The sequence below is a fragment of the Musca domestica genome, unplaced genomic scaffold (genome assembly GCF_030504385.1).
Source record: "Musca domestica strain aabys unplaced genomic scaffold, Musca_domestica.polishedcontigs.V.1.1 201, whole genome shotgun sequence".
NCBI lineage: Eukaryota > Metazoa > Arthropoda > Insecta > Diptera > Muscidae > Musca > Musca domestica.
The window spans coordinates 887,346-908,232 of record NW_026712252.1 but is presented as its reverse complement, the minus strand read 5'-3'; the positions used below and the strand labels follow the sequence as shown (position 1 = coordinate 908,232).

The window sequence follows — 20,887 nt, the reverse complement described above, 5'->3', positions numbered from 1 at the left end:
GGTATCCCTCAGAAAATTCTTTTAAAATCCACGCTTATGGTCTTTCAGTCCCTCAGAAAAATTCTTTTAAAAATCCACGCTTATGGGTCTTTCAGTCCCTCAGAAAAATCTTTTAAAATCCACGCTTAGAGGTTTGATAGTCCTCAGAAAAAATCATTTAAAAAACCACGCTTAGAGTTTGATAGTCCCTCAGAAAAAATCATTTAAAAATCCACGCTTAGAGGTTTGATAGTCCCTCAGAAAAATTCCTTTAAAAATCCACGATTAGAGATTTGATAGTCCCTCAGAAAAAATTCCTTTAAAAATCCAAACTCATAAGTCTTGCAGTCTCTTAGAAAAATTCTTTTAACAATCCACGATTATGGATCTTATAGTCTCTCAGAAAAATTCCTTTAGAATCCACGCTTAGAAGTTTGATAGTCCCTCAGAAAAATCCTTTAAAATCCATGTCTAAGGGTCTTATAGTCCCTCAGAAAAAACCTTTAAAACCCACGCTTATGGGTCTTTTAAAAATCACCGCTGAGAGGTTGATAGTCCCTCTGAAAAAATCCTTTAAAAATCTAAGCTTATGGTCCTGACAGTCCTTCAGAAAAAATCCTTTAAAATCCATGCTTATAACCCTGGCAGTCCCCCAGGAAAGTTTTTCTAAAAGTCAATGCTTATAGTCCTGGGAGTCTCTTAGAAAAATTCCTAAAAAATTAACGTTTTAGATCTGGCAGTCTCTCAAAAAACTCCTTAAAAACTCAACGTTTATAGTCCTGGGAGTCTCTCAGAAGAATTCCTTTATAATCCACGATTATAGCTCTGGAAAGCTCTCGAAAAAATTCTCTAGGTCTCGCTTAGAAAAATTCTGTTACGAATCCATTCTTAAAGCTATGTGGAACTCGGGAAAATTTGTATCACTTTACTTGGCAATTTTCTAAATTTGAAACATTTTCAAATAAAAATACCCCTCCTTCAAAACTCCTTATTGTCCTCACTTTTGAAAGACATTTTTGTTGTCGTTTTTTTTCAGAACTTCAGCTAACTTAGAAAATTAGTTTTCTTTTAATTTTAAAGAAAACACAAAGTGGCAAACAACCCTTCTTCGGGGAAAAGCTTTCAATTAAAACCACTTGGTTGGAGTCTTTTGTTGCGTTTTGATGTCTGCTGGCAGGTAGACGAAATATTTCGAAAAAAGCCAATAACCAATTTTCTAAAATAGGAACTCACTCTCTCGCTTTCGCTTCATCCATTCAGCTGGGCTAAACAAATAAAGTGTATTGTATGACCTGGACGGGAATCGAAAGCCACAATAGAGGGCGAGCGCCACGAACAACAACAGCAACTACAACATCATTATAATGAACAAACAACAATGGATTGGGGCGAAGGGGGAGCTTGTCAATGAATTACTTACTGGCGCTGATGCTGCTGATGCCATTTGCGAAATGAATTGGCAGGGAAATGGAGAGCGTTGCAGCAAAAAAAAACCCAACACAACAAAGCAAAAGAAGAAGAAAAGGATTGTTCAATTCTTTTGTCTCAGGAAACTTCAAAAGTACCCTTAAAATCAACTTAAATGATGTTAAGTACCTCTGGTCATGTTCGTTGGTGGGTTGGCTGGAGTTTGTTGTTCTTGTTGTGTACAACATCAATCCCTTCATACCAGTATGGCCTTTCTTTTCAATATTTACTTCGCTTATGGAGGGCTTTTAAAAAAAGTCGGGGGAAGTTTCACAAGTGAGCTGTTGTGCGTTCCTGCAACAACAACAAGAACAACGCTCCTTTATACAAAAGCGATTTGATTAACTAAAACAAATATGTTTGCATGGCAGGAAAGGTGGACGAAGGTATCCAAAATACCAAGAATTTAATTTCAATTAGGTTATTTTTTTATATTCGAATTCTTTATTAAAAGGATATGATATTATCCTTTGAGGTCATTCTTGGTATTGGCTTGATATCTTGGTTTTGTTTGGACAATTAGGGGAATTAGAAATGTCAATTGGGTATTGATGATATAAGTTTGTATTGACGTTTTAGTGCAATATAATAAGTCGGAATATCTTTTTAGCCGTGTACTTCAGAAAAAATCCTTTAAAATCTCCAACAAAATCACTAGGCGTAGCTTAAACAATGGCACTAGCAGTTGCCTAAAAAATCGTTAAAAATCACTCTTATACATCTGGGAGTCGCTCGGAAAGGCTCTTTTAAAAATTCTCACTTATAGCTCTGGAGGTGTTGCAAAAATCTCTTTAAACCTCATTTTATTGTTTTGATATTCCTCAGAAAAATTCCTTTAAAAACTCACGATAGTAGCACTGGAAGTCGACAACGCTTATAGTTCTACGAGTCCCTTTTCAAAATTTGCTTTTTAAATCCACCCTTATGGCTCTACAAGTCCTTCAGAAAAATTGCTTTAAAAAATCCACACTTATAGGTTTGATATTCCACCAGAAGATTTTTTTTTAAATCCACGCTTATAGCTTGAATAGTCCCTCAGTAGAATTCATTAAAAGTCCACGCTTATAGCTTGGATAGTCCCTCAGATAAATTCCTTTAAAAATCCACGCTCTTAGCTTTGATAGTCCTCAGTACAATTCATTTAAAAATCCGCGCTTATAGCTCGGATAGTCCCTCAGAAGATTCCCTTATGTGTCTGGAAGTTCCTCAGAAAAATCCTTTAAAAATCCACGCTTATGGCTCTGATAGTCTCTCAATTCCTTTCAAAATCCACGCTTTTGGCTCTGATAGTCTCTCAATAGAATTCCTTTAAAATCCACGCTTATGGCTCTGATAGTCCCTCAATAGAATTCCTTTAAAAATCCACGCTTATGGCTCTGATAGTCTCTCAATTCCTTTCAAAATCCACGCTTTTGGCTCTGATAGTCTCTCAATAGAATTCCTTTAAAAATCCACGCTTATGGCTCTGATAGTCCCTCAATAGAATTCCTTTAAAAATCCACGCTTATGGCTCTGATAGTCTCTCAATTCCTTTCAAAATCCACGCTTTTGGCTCTGATAGTCTCTCAATAGAATTCCTTTAAAAATCCACGCTTATGGCTCTGATAGTCCCTCAATAGAATTCCTTTAAAAATCCACGCTTATGGCTCTGATAGTCTCTCAATTCCTTTCAAAATCCACGCTTTTGGCTCTGATAGTCTCTCAATAGAATTCCTTTAAAAATCCACGCTTATGGCTCTGATAGTCCCTCAATAGAATTCCTTTAAAAATCCACGCTTATGGCTCTGATAGTCTCTCAATAGAATTCCTTTAAAAATCAACCCTTATGGCTCGGATAGTCTTTCAATAGAATTTCTTTAAAAATCCAGGCTTATTCGTCTTGGAGTCCCTTAGAATAATTCCTTTAAAATCCACGCTCATAGGTTTCATAGTCTATCAGAAGAATTCCTTTAAAAATCCACGTTTAATGCTAAGATAGTCTTTCAATAGAATTTCTTTAAAAATCCAGGCTTATTGGTCTTGGAGTCCCTTAGAATAATTCCTTTAAAAATCCACGCTCATAGGTTTCATAGTCTATCAGAAGAATTCCTTTAAAAATCCACGCTCATAGGTTTCATAGTCTATCAGAAGAATTCCTTTAAAAATCCACGCTTAATGCTCGGATAGTCTTTCAATAGAATTTCTTTAAAAATCCAGTCTTATTGGTCTTGGAGTCCCTTAGAATAATTCCTTTAAAAATCCACGCTCATAGGTTTCATATTCTATCAGAAGAATTCCTTTAAATATCAACGTTTATATCTTGTACAGTCCCTCTGAAACCCATGCTTATAGGTCTGATAATCCCTCAGAAGAATTCCTATAAAAATCTATGCTTTCATGTCTGAGAATCGCTAAGAAAAATTCCTTTAAAATATAGCTTGGATAGTCCCTCAAAAGAATTCCTTTAAAAATTAACGATTATAGGTTTGATTGTCCCTCAGAGGAATTCCTCAAAAATCCAGTCTTATTACTCTACAAGTCCCTCAGAAAAATCCACGAAAACATCACTAGGAGTAGCTCAGAAAATTCCTTCAATAATCCATGCTAATAACTCTGGGAGTCGCTCAGTAGAAATCTTAAAAATTCACGTTAGTAAATCTGTGAGTTACTTTAAAAATTTCTTAAAACCCGCGATAATGGCACGAAGAGCCACCGAAAAAGTCTTTTAAAATCCACAATTATAGGTATGGGGTCTCTCTAAAAAAATACCTTTAGACATCAACGCTTATAGCTCCCATACTCCCTCAGAAAAAAATCATTTTCAAAATCCACTATAGTAGCACTGGTTGTCGCTCGGAAAAAATTCTTTAAAAATCTGAAAAATGCCTTTGAAAATCAACGATAATAGCTCTGAAAGTCACTCTGAAACATTATTTTAAAATCTATACTTTTAGGTCTGGCATCCCTCGAATATTGAAATTTTTAGCACTGGAGCCACTCACTGATTTTTCTAAACACTCGTTTTTTGTATCATTTTTATGAAACGTGAATTTTAAAAAAAATGGATCTCTTTATATAATAATTGGGTCCCTTGTGCATATTGGTTATTATTTCATGATGTTTTTATGCACTTTCACCTTTAAAGATTCACACCATTTTCTTTTTCTATTTTGGTGCATCTTCAGCATTATTTGCTTAAATCCCCTAGAGCAAATGTTATAAGTTGAATGCCCCCTATGTGCATAACATGTTTTTTTTCCAAAATCCAGAAATCTGTTGCACTCCTGTTGCACCGACTTCCATTCCATTGTTCTCTCTCCTCAGCTGCTGCATTCAAAAGAGCTCTACGTCTTGCTTGCACTTTTGCAAGACAATGGATAACAAAAGCAACTACTCGAGATAACTTTTTGAAGGTACCTAACGTTACAAGAAAACTTAAAATACTCGCTAATAACACCAACAAAAACAACACGTATAATAACAATACCGATAACAACAATAATAATAATAATGTGCCAAATCCGCCTTAAACTCTTATTTATTCAGACTACCACCACCACTACACACCAGCTAATTAAAAACTGTAGCTATTGTATTATCCTCGGTGGCTGGAGTAAAGAATGGCAAATAAAGGATAATGCAATATCGCGACAATTGGGGAGACAGTGGTGCAAAAGGGAAACAACGCTATGGAATGGAAGAATAATTTAAGTAAATTAAATTGACTTTAAAGGAGTTAAAAAGTATATTGTGGTTTGCCGACAGATATGAACTCTAAGGATATGACCGATTTTTTCTAAAAAAGATATATTATTATTTTTTTTTTTTTTTTTGTTTTTTTTTTTTTTGCTATGAAGTCTTTAAAAGTTCATAAATTTTCACAATTATTGAACGAAGCCCTGGAAAAATATTTAAAAAAATCTATAATTTTTTTTTTAATTTTCCCGGGAAATTCTAATATATTCCTACAAATTCCACCAAAAAAAATATTCTAGATCGGATACTCTATTCTATAGCTAACTTTCCAGACGGACAACATTAGATAGACTCCAAATCTCGTGAAAGAGATTTCGTCCAACCACATATAGAATATAAGACTGGTATTTCGATTACGCATATTTTGGTCATATCAAATGATATTATACCCTCTGTAATCGTAATCAACCCCTTCTAAAGAGCCTACAACAAACATAAATATGTATCACCATTTTCGGCAGAAAGGTAAATACCATTGTCTTATCTTCAGGTTGATATACTTTTTCCATGCCTATCCTTTTTTTGACATAGCTCAGCAATATTCCTTTATAAATCCACGTTTATTGCTCCGAAAGTAACTCAGCAATAATTCTTTATAAATCAACGCTTTTCGCTTTGAAAGTGACTGAGCAAAATTTCTTTATAAATTTATAAATTATAAAAAAATTTCTTTATAATTTATAAAAAAATTGTTCACCTGCTCTAAGAGCGATAAGCGTCGCTCTTAGAGCAGTGAACAATTTTTTTTAAATTACGCTTATCGCTCTGAAAGTAGATCATAAAATTCCTCTAAAGATCCACGCTTATCGCTCTGAAATTAGTTGGCCAATTTTTTTTAAAAATCTACGCTTATCGCTAGAAAAATAAAATAAAATAGTAGCTCAACAAAATTTCTGTATAAATCCAAGCTTATCGCTCTTAAATTAGCTAAGCCAAATTTTTTATAAATCCTCCTCGTATCGCTCCAGAAGTAGCTCAGCAAAATTTCTTTATAAATACACGCTTATCGCTCCAGAAGTAGCTCAGCAAAATTTCTGTATAAATCCACGCTTATCGCTCTGAAATTTGCTCAGAAAAATGCTTTTATAAATCCAAGCCTATCTCTCTGAAATTAGCTTAGAAAAATTTCTTTAGCTCAGCAAAAATACTTTATCAATCCTCGCTTATTGCTCCGAAAGTATCTCAGCAAGATTCCTTAAAATTTCAAGATGATAGCTTTGTGAATCGCTCTAAAAAAAATCCTTCAAAATCCACGCTTATCGCTCTGAAAGTAGCTCAGTAAACTTTCTTTATAATCCACTCTTATTACTCCGAAAGTAGCTCAGCAAAAATTCTTTATCAATCCTCGCTTATTGCTCCGAAAGTATCTCACAGCAAGATTCCTTAAAATTTCACGATGATAGCGTTGGGAGTCGCACTGAAAAAAAATCCTTCAAAATCCTCAATAACAGTTCTGAGAGTCGCTCTGACTTCAAAATCCCCGCATATAACTCAGGGATTCCATAAAAGAATCGTTTTAAAATCCTCGCTTATAGCTCAGGGAATCCCTCAAAGAAATTCAATAAAAATCCACGCTTATAGCACTGGGAGTCTCTCATCCTGCAAAATGTAATGAATTTATTCATGTTTTCACTCTTCGTACTCCGAACACTGTCTTCAAACAACAAAAACAAAACAATATATAAACGAAAGTGGCATTTGTTTCAGTTCCGCCTTTGTGTATTCTTTTCATCCTCTTATTTATTTATTAAAACTTAAGGAAAACAAAGTTGAAGTCTTGTTTACTTTACGTTCTCCGTCTTCTTCTTTTTGCAACTTTTTGTGTTTTTGTATCTTTGGAAATTGGGTGATGTAAAAGTATGTGACGGCGATACCGAACCGAACAGACAGACAGACGACAATGGTTTCCGTGATCATGGATGTAGTATCATGGCGAGTTCCATTCATGAGATCAATACGGCTAGACAAAGGTACAAAATCGCATACAGAGTCAAAGTAGGAAGTGAAAGGTATTGTTTAAGGCAACCAATTACCTGGGCCTTCCCACACCCCATCCACCCGCCCAGCCAACAAAGATGAAGTGTTAAGATTTATAATACACCATTGTTTGCACTCTATTAAGGTAAGGACTTCAGGGACTTACTGCTACAAGTGTGACTATGAGCCAAGAGTGTTCTTTTTTCTACTTTGTTCTTCTTTTTTTTTCCGAAATCGTACAACGATGACTCGGTCATTCATTTTCGAAATACCCAAGAACCCACAAACACCCATAGACCATAACCGTGTTAGTTGTGTCTTGTAGTGTTGCATGGCTTAGGTTTCATCAGGGGTGCTCAAAAAGAAATATCTCTTTTCAGTCAAATTTCTCTTTGCTTATTTAAATCAAGAACAAAACAGTGTTAAGTCATTATTTATACAAATATTTTTTATCCATTTGCATTATAAATTATTTAGGCAAACATTCATGTTAAAAATAATTAAATTGAATCGTAAAATATAAAGAAAAACAGAATTTTAATTTTCTCTTAAATTATCTCTTTTTCTCTTCGTGTTCTAGAACACGGTTTTGAGCACCGCTGGTTTCATCCAATCTTCTAATTGTGGAAGGGGTCAAGGATGTAACACAAAACTAAATTGATTTACATACAGCGATGTGGAGACACGCACTTCTTTTGAAAAGGTGAATTCGGCAGTAACAAAATGTCAGTGGCTTAATGATGTACACGCCGTTTATTATTAGCATAATGAGCTTTTGCCGTCAAGGACTATAATTAATGAAGGTAATCTATCAATCTGTAAAATGATTCTTATCTGTGATGTCTAAAATCTCTTTGTTGGTTGTTATAAAGTTACAGCGTAATTTAAGTTTACAAAATAAAAAAAGTGTATAATTTAACATACCAATTTCCATAGTTATTTGCATGGTGTTATTTGGAAATTTTAAAATATAGTTTTCTTTCATTAAATATTTTCCATCAAGAAGGACAGATTCACATTTTTTAAATACGCCATGAACGCTCAACAAATATTCGAGTTGGATAATTCATTTCTGAGCATTCAAAAATAGTTCAATGTAAATAAATCATTATGGGAAATATTAATAAGTAAAATATCACCAAGTTCTTAAGGGTCGATCTTTTGACATCCTCTACCTTTCTGTTGCGGTTTCAGTTCTTGCACTTTTTTGAATTTCAATGGCTTTACCCCGAGCTCATTTTTCAATATTTGCAGAATGGAATATTACGATATGTTTAGCTCACCAGCCATTTCTTCGGCCACTGCGACGCGGATTTCGATTAAGTCGCTTCTTTACTTTTCGAACCATTTCTGCTGATGTTGCTGTTTTCTTCCGTCCATTTCCACTTCCTTGACGTCGGGCTACGCTACCAGTATCACGGTAACGAGCGATGGTAAGAGACAAAAAAGATTTATTCACATTTAAATGTTGGTTACAGTTTCTTCATCTTACCCTGTATGGGAGCTATAACTATATCTGAGCCGATTTTCACCGAATTTGGTGTAATTGCTTGTAGACTGAATTCGGTCATTTGGTGCACTATTATTCATTTCATTTATTCATTTATTCAAACTCATTTGTGTAATACAGGGCCTCTGAGACCATAAAATCATATTACATAGCTAGCAAAACCTGAGTATTTAATACTTATAATTAAATACAAAAAAAAAATTAAAACTATAAAATAATTTATCTTCATTGGCTCCCCAGCCATAATAATATAATAAGACAAGAAAAATATAGCGTCCAAGCAAACAATAACTCAAATAGTTGTAATACAATGCAATCATTATGAAGATCATTTCACCAAAAGTCAGAAAATCAGAAGCATGGCTATTTAGAAAAGAAAACTACAGCTCAAAAGAAGCAAAATGAATAAAAAGTTTCTTCCTAAAAACATTATTAGAGTGGGAAAATATCCTCAGTTCATAGGGTAATAGATTCCAATTCCGTGCAATTCTAACTAAGAACGATCTCGCACAAACATCTCTATAAATCCTTGGTATAACTATTTGAGGATTTCTTGTTGAATGAGAAAACACAAAAAGACTGTATAGAGATGTTGGTGTGCGACATTTGATAATATTATAAAAGGCAACAAGAATCCTATAAGACACAAAATCGGTAAAAGAACACCCCAGAAAAAGTTTAACATATCTAGATATATGGTTCCTTCGGGGACGTTGTAAACAAAACGCACAACTGAATTTAAAATTCTCTGTAAACGTGTAAAACTGATCCCGATACAGCCTGAGATTACTTCCAAACCATATAGGATGTTAGACATCAGCACAGCATGAGCTAAATATTTTCTAATACGAAGAGGCATATATAATTTGGCGGAATAGATCTTTCTCAACAAAAAGCAAACTCTCCCAGATAAAGCATCAATATGTTGTCTAAAAGAAAGCTCATTATCCACTATAACACCTAAAATTTTGTGGTGAGTAACAAATTCAATATTATTGTAATTTAAATGGACATTGATATCGGAAGCCTTATTATTCCTCTTACCAAACATCAAAGCCTTAGTTTTTGACGGATTAATTGTAAGATAATTCGCCGATGCCCAATTAGAGAATTGCTGCAGACATTCATTTACATTGCTTTCAAACAAAGATAAGTTATCACTATCTCCAGTTAAAATGAAGAAAATGTCATCAGCAAACTGCAACGTTTCACAAGATTTGAACTGCATGGTATCACGCAAGTCATTAACATAAAGAAGGAATAATAGTGGTCCCAGTATAGAACCTTGCGGTACACCACTATTTAAACTCACTGGGTCAGATTGGTTACCATTGATAGCTACAAACTGTGATCTATCTCTGATAAATGAATAAATCAGTTTACAGGCAGTTCCAGAAAAATTAAAATTATCTCTTAATTTAGTGATTAAATGAGCAAAGTTAATGGAATTGAACGCTTTTGACAGATCAAGAGATAAAAGGACACTTAATTTTCGATCATTAATATTATGGCGGATGAAATCAGTGGCTTTTAAAAGTAAGTGTGTGGTGTTGTGCCTTTGCCGGAATGCAAACTGTGTGTCAGATATCATATTTGAAGTGTATTCCAAAATTTGATTCTTCAAGATCATTTCCATAATTTTTGAAATTGCTGGTAGGATTGATATTGGACGTAGGTCATCTGGACTATATACATTTTTAGCTTTTGGTATAGGAACTACTCGGGCATTTTTCCAAGCTAATGGGTAAGAGGAGCAAGTCAAGATGAAATTGACCAAATCCAAAATATAGTCACATATGTAAGGAATGACAAGTTTTATAAAGCGGATTGGTATTCCATCAATACCAACCGCATTCGACTTAATTTTATTAACCGCCTCAAAAATCTCAACCACAGAAACACATCTAAAGGAAAACGAAGTAGTGTCATTAAATTGAGTTATATCAAAATTATCATCCGACGTAGAATTGGCCTGTGCGAAAAAAGTATTTATATCATTGACATCAATATCAAATTCTGCGCTATCATGTTGCACACATCCCGAATTCCTGAGCACTTTCCAAATTTCAGACGAAGTCATATTACCAAAAAGCTTTGAAAAATATCTCCTTTTATTCCTACGAATAACTGTCCTTGCTTTGTTACGATACCTACAATACTTTACCCAATTTTCCTGAGACTTATTCTCTGGAAAGCAGTATATGCTAGATCCCTTACAGATCTTGCAAAAGTAACGTCCCTTGCCATAAACCAACGATCTGGAGAAAACTGTACCTTCTTTCTAACAGTTGGTACACAAGAAAAAGATCAGCAAGCAAACCACCTAAATAAGAACATTTTTCATTTGCATCGATTGAATTAGACATTGCATTATTATCAAAGGACTCAAGAAAGCTAAATAACCTAATCCAATTAATATTGTTATAATCACGAAACTCTATAAAATCGGGCAGATAATGGACATCGAAATCTATAGATGCAAAAATAAGAGCATGGTCAGACACAGACGGACATTGAACCTGATCAAAATATCTCACACATGAACTATCACTCGTAAGCATATAATCAATAAGTGAGGTTGACCTTCTACCTAAGTTAAAATGTGTGGGCATGGAATTATGTACGATAGATATATTATACTGGGCACAGATAGAACGAAAAGCATTGGCTCTGGATGCGTCAAAGAGATTGATGTTAAAATCCCCTAAAATGAAAACTTTGGAGTATTTAGAAAATAGGTCTCTATGGTGGCATTCAAATTCAACTAAATTTCCATTGGGCAAATAGACAACACCAAACAATATTTGAATAGTGTTAAAATGCACTACGACAAATAACGACTCACATCCTAACTCTGAAACTTTCAACACAACTTTATAAGAAATTCCGCTACGTATAAATATCCCTACACCCCCACCTCTGACAGGACGATGTCGGTCATTCCGACAGAACTTATATCCAGGCAAGGAAACAGCTTTACTACATATTTCAGCCGACAGCCATGTTTCTGAGACTGCAAAAATATGAAATATGCCATCTCTTAAGATTTGCCTCAACTCTTCAATCTTTGACAAAGGTTTAAGACTTCGGCAGTTTAGATGAGCTAACTTGAAACTGCGGTCAAATGGGCAAAGTACATCCTTTATGTATGAGTTATTATTCACGACTGGACCTAGATTATCACGTAAGGGCATAATAAATCAAAAACAGTTGTGTGGGGGGGAACCAAGAATCGAAATAAAAACTAATACTATACAATATAAATGCATTTAAAACGAATTCAAACTTAACATACTCATACAGCTGATCATAAAATTCTAAGAAATGAGATCTACTACACATATTAGGAAACTAGTTATTGAAATGCAAGTATTAAAAAATGTTAAAGTGTCAAATACTGCTTAAGTGGAAACATCTGGGGATTCATTCAAAAGCGAGGCAGCATTCTTGACGTCAGCAAACAATACTTTGCCGTCCGGAAACATTAGTTTGGCTTTCAGCTCATGTGAGTTCAAAATTTTAAATTTTGTAATAATATTTTGTTTTTGAAGTTTTCTACAAATTGAGTTGAGGTAAGCTGCACCTGGCGAGTAATGCTCGTTAAGATACACACGATTAGTTAAATCCCTACAGGCTCCATCCATTATATCACACGCCTTAAGTGATCTAGTTTTGAAGTATTCCTTCATTATACAGTCACGGGCATGCACATTATTAAATTTGACCAGAATCTGTGCCTTCTTGCTTATGTAAGATACGTGGCTAATGTCACTGCTAGAGATTGGTACGTTGAAAAATGTGCCCAAGGATAGAACAGGGGCAAGAAGATCTTCGATTCCCGCTGGCAATCCACCAATTAACATGTCAGCTCTGTTCAGTCTCCGATGCAACAAATTGATCTCAGCTTGCAGATCAGATAGTTTTGATGATGCATTAGATTCCACATGATTAATACGATCGTTGCAAGTTTTATGTCACTCCTAATTTCAGTGAAACACGAAGACATTTCATTTTTATATCATCAAGTGCTGTCTTATAGAATTTTGTTCTGATTGGTTATTCAATATAAACCCATCAAATTTGGCATTTAAATTGCGAATTTCATCAGCAATGCTGTCACTATTGTGATTGGTGCGGGTGTTTCCATTACATTTAGCACAAATGAAATGCGTATATTTCATAGCACGCAACGCTAATAAGTTTTTATCACTAATCTTGGCACAGGGGGCATGTAGCCATTTGTTACAGACTCCACACAATATACTCCCCTGAGTTTTTGTAATAGTCTCATCACAAGCACCACACTTCGTCATTTTTTCTTCCTTAAACACGTAACAGCGCAGCAAACGGCAGCACAGCAACAAGAAATAGCAGCAACAAAAGCAATCAAGAACAACGAAATAAGCAACCAGCAAAATTGTTACGTAAGAACGCCACAATAAGAAACGCGCTGATGAAAATGATGATGATTTAATGATGATTAAATGATTTATCATACGAACTCCAGGTAATTTGTGTCGGACTATTAATAAATTGCAAGAATTTAGTGCAGCGAAATATATAACAACGATCAGTGCGAATAAAAAAAGATAATTTAGCGAATGATCAGCTGCAATGAAAAAAACACGACTACTCAGGCATAGTGTTGCCAGATTACTTAACCCGAAATCGGTTGAATATATATATATATATGGGAGCTATATCCAAATCTGAGCCGATCTTGATAAAATTTGGCAGAGGTATTAAAACCCAAATCGGATGAAACATATATATGGGAGCTATGGCCATATCTGAACAAAAATTTAATGTACTTGCTTCTAGATTGAATTCGGTTGGTGTGGGAAAATTCAGGTCATTTGGACTTATATTGGCCATTTGATGCACAATTAACACGAAATCGGTTAAATATATATGGGAGCTATTTTGTTGTTGCAAAATGGTCAGGCTTAATCCCTTTATTGTTGTTTTATAAAAAAAAACAGTTTGTTTATTAGTGGAGAACGATGGTAATGTTTACCAGGGGGTAAGGCAGGGAATACCTAGGTTTCGGAAAGAGCCACCAATCCTCATCAGTTCCCTTGGTTTTTGTCTGGGATATTCTCCCCAGAAGTTATTTTAAAAATAACTTCTATGACAAAAAACATTTTTTACCCAAGTGACGAGATCATAAGCTCAATAGAAGAGGAACCAAAGCATTAAATAAAACTAAAATTCATTTGGGAAGTCTTCTAAATTTTACAACCGTTCAAGCTGAACGAAGTAGCATAACCATGTAAGTTGTTTTGTCTATTACAAAAAAATCTATTAATAGAACAGTGTGGCTTGTTTGTTCGGGATACCGTAGTACTTTGTTGTTGTAAAATGGTCAGGTTTTATCCCTTTATTGTTTTTTTTTTTTTTTAATAAAACATCGTTCTCCACTAATAAACAAACTTTGTTTTTATAAAAACAGCAATAAAGGGATAAAGCCTGACCATTTTTCTAAAAACTAGCCACACTGTTCTATGGGAGCTATATCTAAATCTGATCCGATTATCACCAATATTAATAGGTTTCGTCCTTGGTCCAAACAAATATTGTTTGCAAAAATTCATCTCAATCGGATAATAAATGCGACCTTTTTTTTCACGAGAATACATGGACGGACGGACGGACTGACTGACATGCATAAATCGACTCGGAAAGTGATTCTATGAATATCCCCAGAAGTAACTATGGGCCTATCTGGCTTCCTTCTCCCTGTTCCAAACAAATGCACAAAGACATATAACCCTTACCACTATGTGGCGTAGGGAATAAAAACGCTAATTTTAAAGAACCCCCACAACGCAATGTTAATTTCAATAGAATAAACAATTTTCCACAACGAAATTTCACATCGATTTGGCTGACAACATCATCGAAGCTAATACCAATTCATTTCCCACATTTAGTCATTGTTGTATCATGCATTAAGTCATAAAAATTCCATTTTGAGTTTAAATATTAAGCCGGGACATACCTAACTAAGAAACAATTACCTTATGTCTAAATGCAAGCCAAACTACATTCCCTAACAAAGCAAGAAAATGCCAACGATTATATCTACAAACATTGCGACTGTAAACAAAAATTCGCAACAACAATTTAATTTGATCACATATCAGTGATTGCATAATCAAAAGAAGAACCACTCACAGATCACAATGAAAATAAAAACAAAACTTCCTTTTCTTTCTTTTAAATAGGAAAAAGCTTTATAACTTAACATTTATTACTCGTTTTAAGATGCCACATTGCATTTTCTATATCTGTTCTATATTAATCATCCTGCTTATAGCATGGCCAAAATGGCAGCCAAAGCAAACGACACCAACCATTGCATAACCAGTGGAATAGACTTCTTTGATTTTCAAGAAACGACCAGTGTCCCACAACAAATGGCGCACACCGTTAGCAGTGTGGAAGGCCAAGGGATAGGCAATCATGAACTTCAAGGCAGTCAAAGTGCCAGCGCTCAGGTGCAAGCCTTCGATCACAGAAGCATAGTTGGCAATGTCTTGGGGTGAGGTGAGAGCAGCCAAACCCAAAGCCCAGACACCGGCTGTGAGAGCAATGCCAGTACCACGATGGGTAATTGACAACATGGAGGTCAACTGGGGCTTGTAAATTGTCAAATGGGGAGACATCTCGCGTTGCAAGCGATTATTTTTGTCGAAGAAAGTCTCATTTTTCACTGTTGAGGCAGCAGGTACAACTTTCATCGAAACTTCTCTCAGGTTTGGGCCTGGGCCATTTGAAGGCCCTGGCGAAGGGCTGGGGAACGAACCAAGGAACGTGTGATAGCAAACCTAGAAGTAAGCGCATTAACTGAAAAATCTCTTTGGAATTATATAAAAAACTTACATTTTTCGGCTCAACAGAAAATATTTACGATAGAAAAATACCTGAAGACTGTCTCTTCTTCTTTTTGCTGGGTTATGTGTCAAATGTGTAGTCACTTATTGGAGAATTGTTCTTATGGTAATCTACTACAATATTGTAGCGTTATTGCTATGTAAGTAGTGAACGACGTGGTGTATGTTAAAGGCGTTACAAAAGACTGATTTTTAAATGGTGTGGTTAAAAATAATAAAAAAATTGAACGATTTGTTTACTTTTAATAAAAATTAAAATGTGGAAGGTGACCATAGTGACAGTTACTTTTTTGATATGGTGATTGGTTTTATATTCTTTATATTTTCGTACTATTTCAAAAAAATTTGGATCAAGTTTTTAAAAAATTTATGGTGAGAATATATAAAACGCATTTCAGATCGGCTTAAGTTATCGGCTGGGTTTTTTGTAAAGAGCAAAGAAATTTTAGGTTGATTTTGATCCATTTCGGTCCATAATTTACTTGTTCACACTATGGTCCTTTGTCCTTTTACACAGAAGCTGGCCGATGACTCAATCCAGTGAAAAAAAACGTTTTATGTATTCTCACCTCAACAGATATGAGACTACTTCCTGGAAAATTGTAGATTTTTTAAAACATTAATGTATAGCAATTTAAATGTTTAAGCTTACATTGTCTTCAATTTCTGTGTAAAAAAATTCTAAGAATAATATTGTCTTGTTGAAAAATTAAATAAGTACCTGAACACATTATTTATTTTTTAAACAGTCTATTTTTTCGCACAATTTAACTGATTGTATGGACAACACTATTTATCCGTTAATCTATTACAAATATGCTTGATAGATAATTGTGGAGATTTCATGTGATTGGCAATTCATTTCACAGTTGTACTAAGCAATATTATTTGATAAAATATATTGAGTAAAGTATCAATTGAACACTCAAATGGATTGTTGGGAAACACTTTATTGTATCCCCATTTCATGCCGAACAACAAATTATCAACTTCCTGTTGCTACTTCTCTTGATATTGACAAATGTTGTCGCTCTTTCTACTACCTTTTTTCATATGTGATTGGCAACACTGACGCCATTTTTTCAAGCATTCGAGGCTATTCAAGCATGTGGAAGCATTTTTCTTTCTTTTCGCTGTTGAATTGAGCGCGTGGCAAACGTCGGTCCGGATTATTCCCAAATTTTGTCCTCTCGGTGTGCGACCCGTAAACGAATTTTTATTTTTCTACCTTTCTACTGAAACAAAAAACCAAACACCTCAACATGAGAATCTACAAGGACATCATCACCGGTGACGAAATGTTCGCTGACACCTACAAAATGAAGTTGATCGACGATGTAATGTATGAGGTGTACGGCAAAGTCGTCTCCCGCTCCGAGGGCGATATCAAAATTGAGGGCTTCAATCCATCGGCCGAAGAAGCTGACGAAGGTACCGATACCAACGTTGAGACTGGTGTCGATGTTGTCATGAATCACCGCTTGCAAGAATGCTTTGCCTTCGGCGACAAGAAAAGTTACACCATCTACTTGAAGGACTACATGAAGAAGGTCTTGGCTAAGTTGGAAGAGAAATCCCCCGACCAAGTCGATGTCTTCAAGACCAACATGAACAAAGTCATGAAAGACATTTTGGGCCGTTTCAAGGATTTGCAGTTCTTCACCGGTGAATCCATGGACTGTGATGGTATGGTCGCCTTGTGCGAATACCGTGACATTGACGGCGAAAGCGTGCCCGTATTGATGTTCTTCAAACACGGTTTGGAAGAAGAGAAGTGCTAAAAAGAAATTCAACAACTAAATTCAGCCAGCCAGCCTATCACATCTCTTTTTTTACAGTCGCATTAAATTATAGTTTCAATTTTATATATAAATTAATTTAAGTACGCCAACCACCGGACGACCATGTTTTCTTTGGATACAAATTGTTTGTTTGCTAATGTAACATTTTGATTTGATTTATGAAATTGTGTTTAAACAAAAGAAGAAGAAAGAAAAGATATAAGACTCAATTTACATGTAAAACAAAAGAAAAAATATCTAAGATAAAAAAAAACTATAATAAATTATGTATTTAAAACAAGTAACAATATGAGAAAAAAAAAACGAACCAAAAACCTTCATATCTTATGGTTGGGGACAACAGACATATTGTAGGCTTGTGAGGCCATGTCTACCATGACCCACTCAACTTCCATATTCTTTTGTGGTGGCTTGGAAGCATGGACTGCTGTAAATTTGAGTTCGAATTGGCAAACAAATTGTAATTGAAGGAAAATATTGAAAGAACATCGCATTTGCAAAAATAAGAAGAAAAAAAAAAAAAAACAATTAATTTCGATGAGTCATTTTTCTTTTGTGGTAGTATGTTTGTGTGAGTGTATTGACGCCGAAGACAATGTGGCTTTTCGCGACATGTCGAATGATTTGCTGAACTTTTACCTTCCACCCAAAACGTGTTGTTGTGTATTCTAAAAAGATTTAGGTTAAGGCGAATCAGATAACCTATTTTTTCGTGCATTCATATGCATTTTCTAGAGGCATTTTGCACTTCCTTTTGCAATCTTTATTTTCGCACAAAACGACAACAACATAACCTCAAAAATTCGTTGAGACATTAAGGTGGTTGTTGTTTTTGCAAAATGTTGTGCTCGTTTGAGTAAACAACACACAATCATGATTACCTGTTGTCTGCTGTTTGATGGAGGACACACACAAAACGTGTGTGCGCTTAGCGATAAAGAAGAATTGCCACGGTGTGATGAGGTTTAGTAAAATTGTTGTTGTTTCTTTGATCCATGTATGGAAAAAATTATAGGGGATTATTACTAATTATTTATACTTGTGAGAATCGTTATCGCCACTACTTGTTGATGTGTACTTTTTTTTAGTTTTAAATCTGTTTTGGACAAATATGACCTTGATCAGTTTTAATTTAAATGGTGAAGTCAAAAAGAATGTCTTGGATAGTAAGGATGGATTAGTAGTTAGGAATATTCAAATGGAATGGGCTCTTTAGCACAAATTTGGTGAAAATAAAGGATGTAAAGTGTTTCGAAAAACGTCCCTAATGGCTTGCCTCAGTAAAGCAATTTCAATTTCGAAACAACACTTCCCTAGTTTAGTAAACAAATCTCGGATTTTTTCAATAATGTACCCTGCATCCGGGAAGGTATTTTGATCTTGGAACGAAGCCAGGTACTCTGATATTCGACCCGAAAGTTTGGGTTCAGGATCCGGATCTACTAAACCGATATAAATAATCAATTTTTTGTCCCGGCCTTATTATAGAAGTTCTCAATATAAAATAAAAAACAGTAAGAAAAGGACAAAAGTTGGGCTGGGCCAACTATTTGATACCTACACCACTATGAGTATTTAGTAGAGCACCGTAAGAAAAAATTTCGTATTGTGAAGTTGTGTGATCAAATATAAACCTCATCTGAATACGTAGCATGGTTTTAGAGTAGTCACAATTTGGAAACTATATCCAGCTCTGAATCGATTTTCAACAAATTGACGGTGGCTTTTGTATCTCTAGTCCCAAATAATGTTGCTGTATAGTGTTTGATTATATTAAAAAATATTTAGTGGAGCAATACATATACTGGGCCGAGTTCCACCAAATGGAAAAATCTATGTAATTTGGGCTGATATTACATATCGCGTTGCTACCAAATTTGGAAACTTTAGATAGCGAATATAGTTGTTAGATCTTAAATCACCAGGACCAGGAAAAGATAATCCATACATGAAATAACTTTCTGACTGAGAGGCAACGCCGAGACGGCTAAAGCTGGAATCTTGAAACTCATGGTGCGTAGGCACATAATACGGGCGGGTTTTTAAAAACTCGTACTAAAAGGGTACGAAAAGTACTAAAAAATGAATACTTCCTTTTGGACAAACGGAAAGGGTTATGGAAATTCGAACTTTAAGGTTACGGATAAAGTTAAAAACTTGAAATGGAATGAGAACCAAGGTTGGAAAGAAAGTTTTCTATAAGAAAATGGTTTTGGAAATGTGTACTTAGTGTGCGAACTGTACTAAAAATATGGAACAGGCTGGTTTATGATAAACGGATGAAGGTGGAATTTGCATTGGGGTCCCTGTTGTTGGTAGGTTTGTGATAAAGAAGTGGTTATGAAATGCACAAAAAGAACTAAATAGTACTATATTTGGTACAATTTGGTATTGGTGAACAGATAGTGCTTGAATTTGGAAGTTTGGTATTACGGTCGCTGTTCATTTGTAGACAGGACATATGGACGTGGTTTAGGAAATTATGCGAAAAGTATTCAACGGTACTATGTTTGGAATTGTGTGTAGGGATATAAATATAATTCTGAAATTTCATATTTATATTACAAATGGAATCTGTGTTTGAGATTTGGCTGTTTAGAAATGTTTCCCATATTTGTATGAATAAAACAAATGTTACTAAATTTGGTATTGGGTGAAGGGATAGAGATGAAATTCTGAAATTTGATATTGGTATCTGTAGTTAAGCGAGTATCTGTTATCTCCAAAATGAAAGATTTTAAAGTCTTCTTGGTGTAAAATTTTTGTCCTAAGAAGAAATATATTAATATATGAATAATATATAAATCCTTGAAAGTCTGAACATTTAGTACGAGGCATGGCATAATTACAGAAGGTAGATCATATGGTCCGTTCTAGAACCTGCAAGGATCTACTAGTTTTGCAATTTTCTCCGATATTACAAAGGGAAAATCGGTTATCGTAGTGAAAACTTTTACATTCTTGCAGTTCTGAAACAGACCAAAAGCTACCTCTTAAATACATTTTTTTTGGTGTCCTTATTCTATCAAAACATATATACATTTTGTGTATGTGTGTGTATTGTATTGAATAAAAAATACAACAATTTGAAATTATTTCAAATTCGGTTGAAAAATAAATGCATGTTTTCGACGTTAATGGACAACACACAATTTTAGGATAAAACTGTATTGTCCTACAATTTTAGATTCAATCTTGTGGAATAACCCCAAAATTGCATTCTTTTGTCGCGATTGTCCCAATATAAGAATTTGTTTAAAAAAAATAAAAGTAAACAAAACCAACTGTTGCATATTTAAAAGTCTATTTGAATTTAAAAGGCTCTAGCACAGAGTTGTATTTTTCTAATTTCTTTGAAGTTGAGCAACCTTTCTTATTGAACCACGGTGCGAGGCATGAATTTTTGATTAAAAAAATTCTCAAGCCGAACAAATTGTGCCGTTTGAGTCCTAAAAAGGCCTAACGAACGAATGCAAAATTTTAAGGTTGGCTTTTCGCTTTCTAGTAAGAAATATTTTTTT

The 20,887-nt window shown here is 34.7% G+C and overlaps 1 protein-coding gene and 1 pseudogene across 1 annotated transcript; one reads left to right on the top strand and one right to left on the bottom strand.

Annotated features, from left to right (window-relative positions):
• Nucleotides 1–14,876: 14,876 nt before the first annotated feature.
• On the bottom strand, nucleotides 14,877–16,642 carry LOC131802400 (succinate dehydrogenase cytochrome b560 subunit, mitochondrial-like; annotated as a pseudogene).
• A 101-nt stretch (nucleotides 16,643–16,743) lies between these two features.
• LOC131802404 (translationally-controlled tumor protein homolog) lies at nucleotides 16,744–17,812 on the top strand. Its single transcript, XM_059122596.1, has one exon. The coding sequence runs from the start codon at nucleotides 16,827–16,829 to the stop codon at nucleotides 17,343–17,345; it is 519 nt and encodes a 172-aa protein (XP_058978579.1). The 5' UTR covers nucleotides 16,744–16,826; the 3' UTR covers nucleotides 17,346–17,812.
• Nucleotides 17,813–20,887: the final 3,075 nt, after the last annotated feature.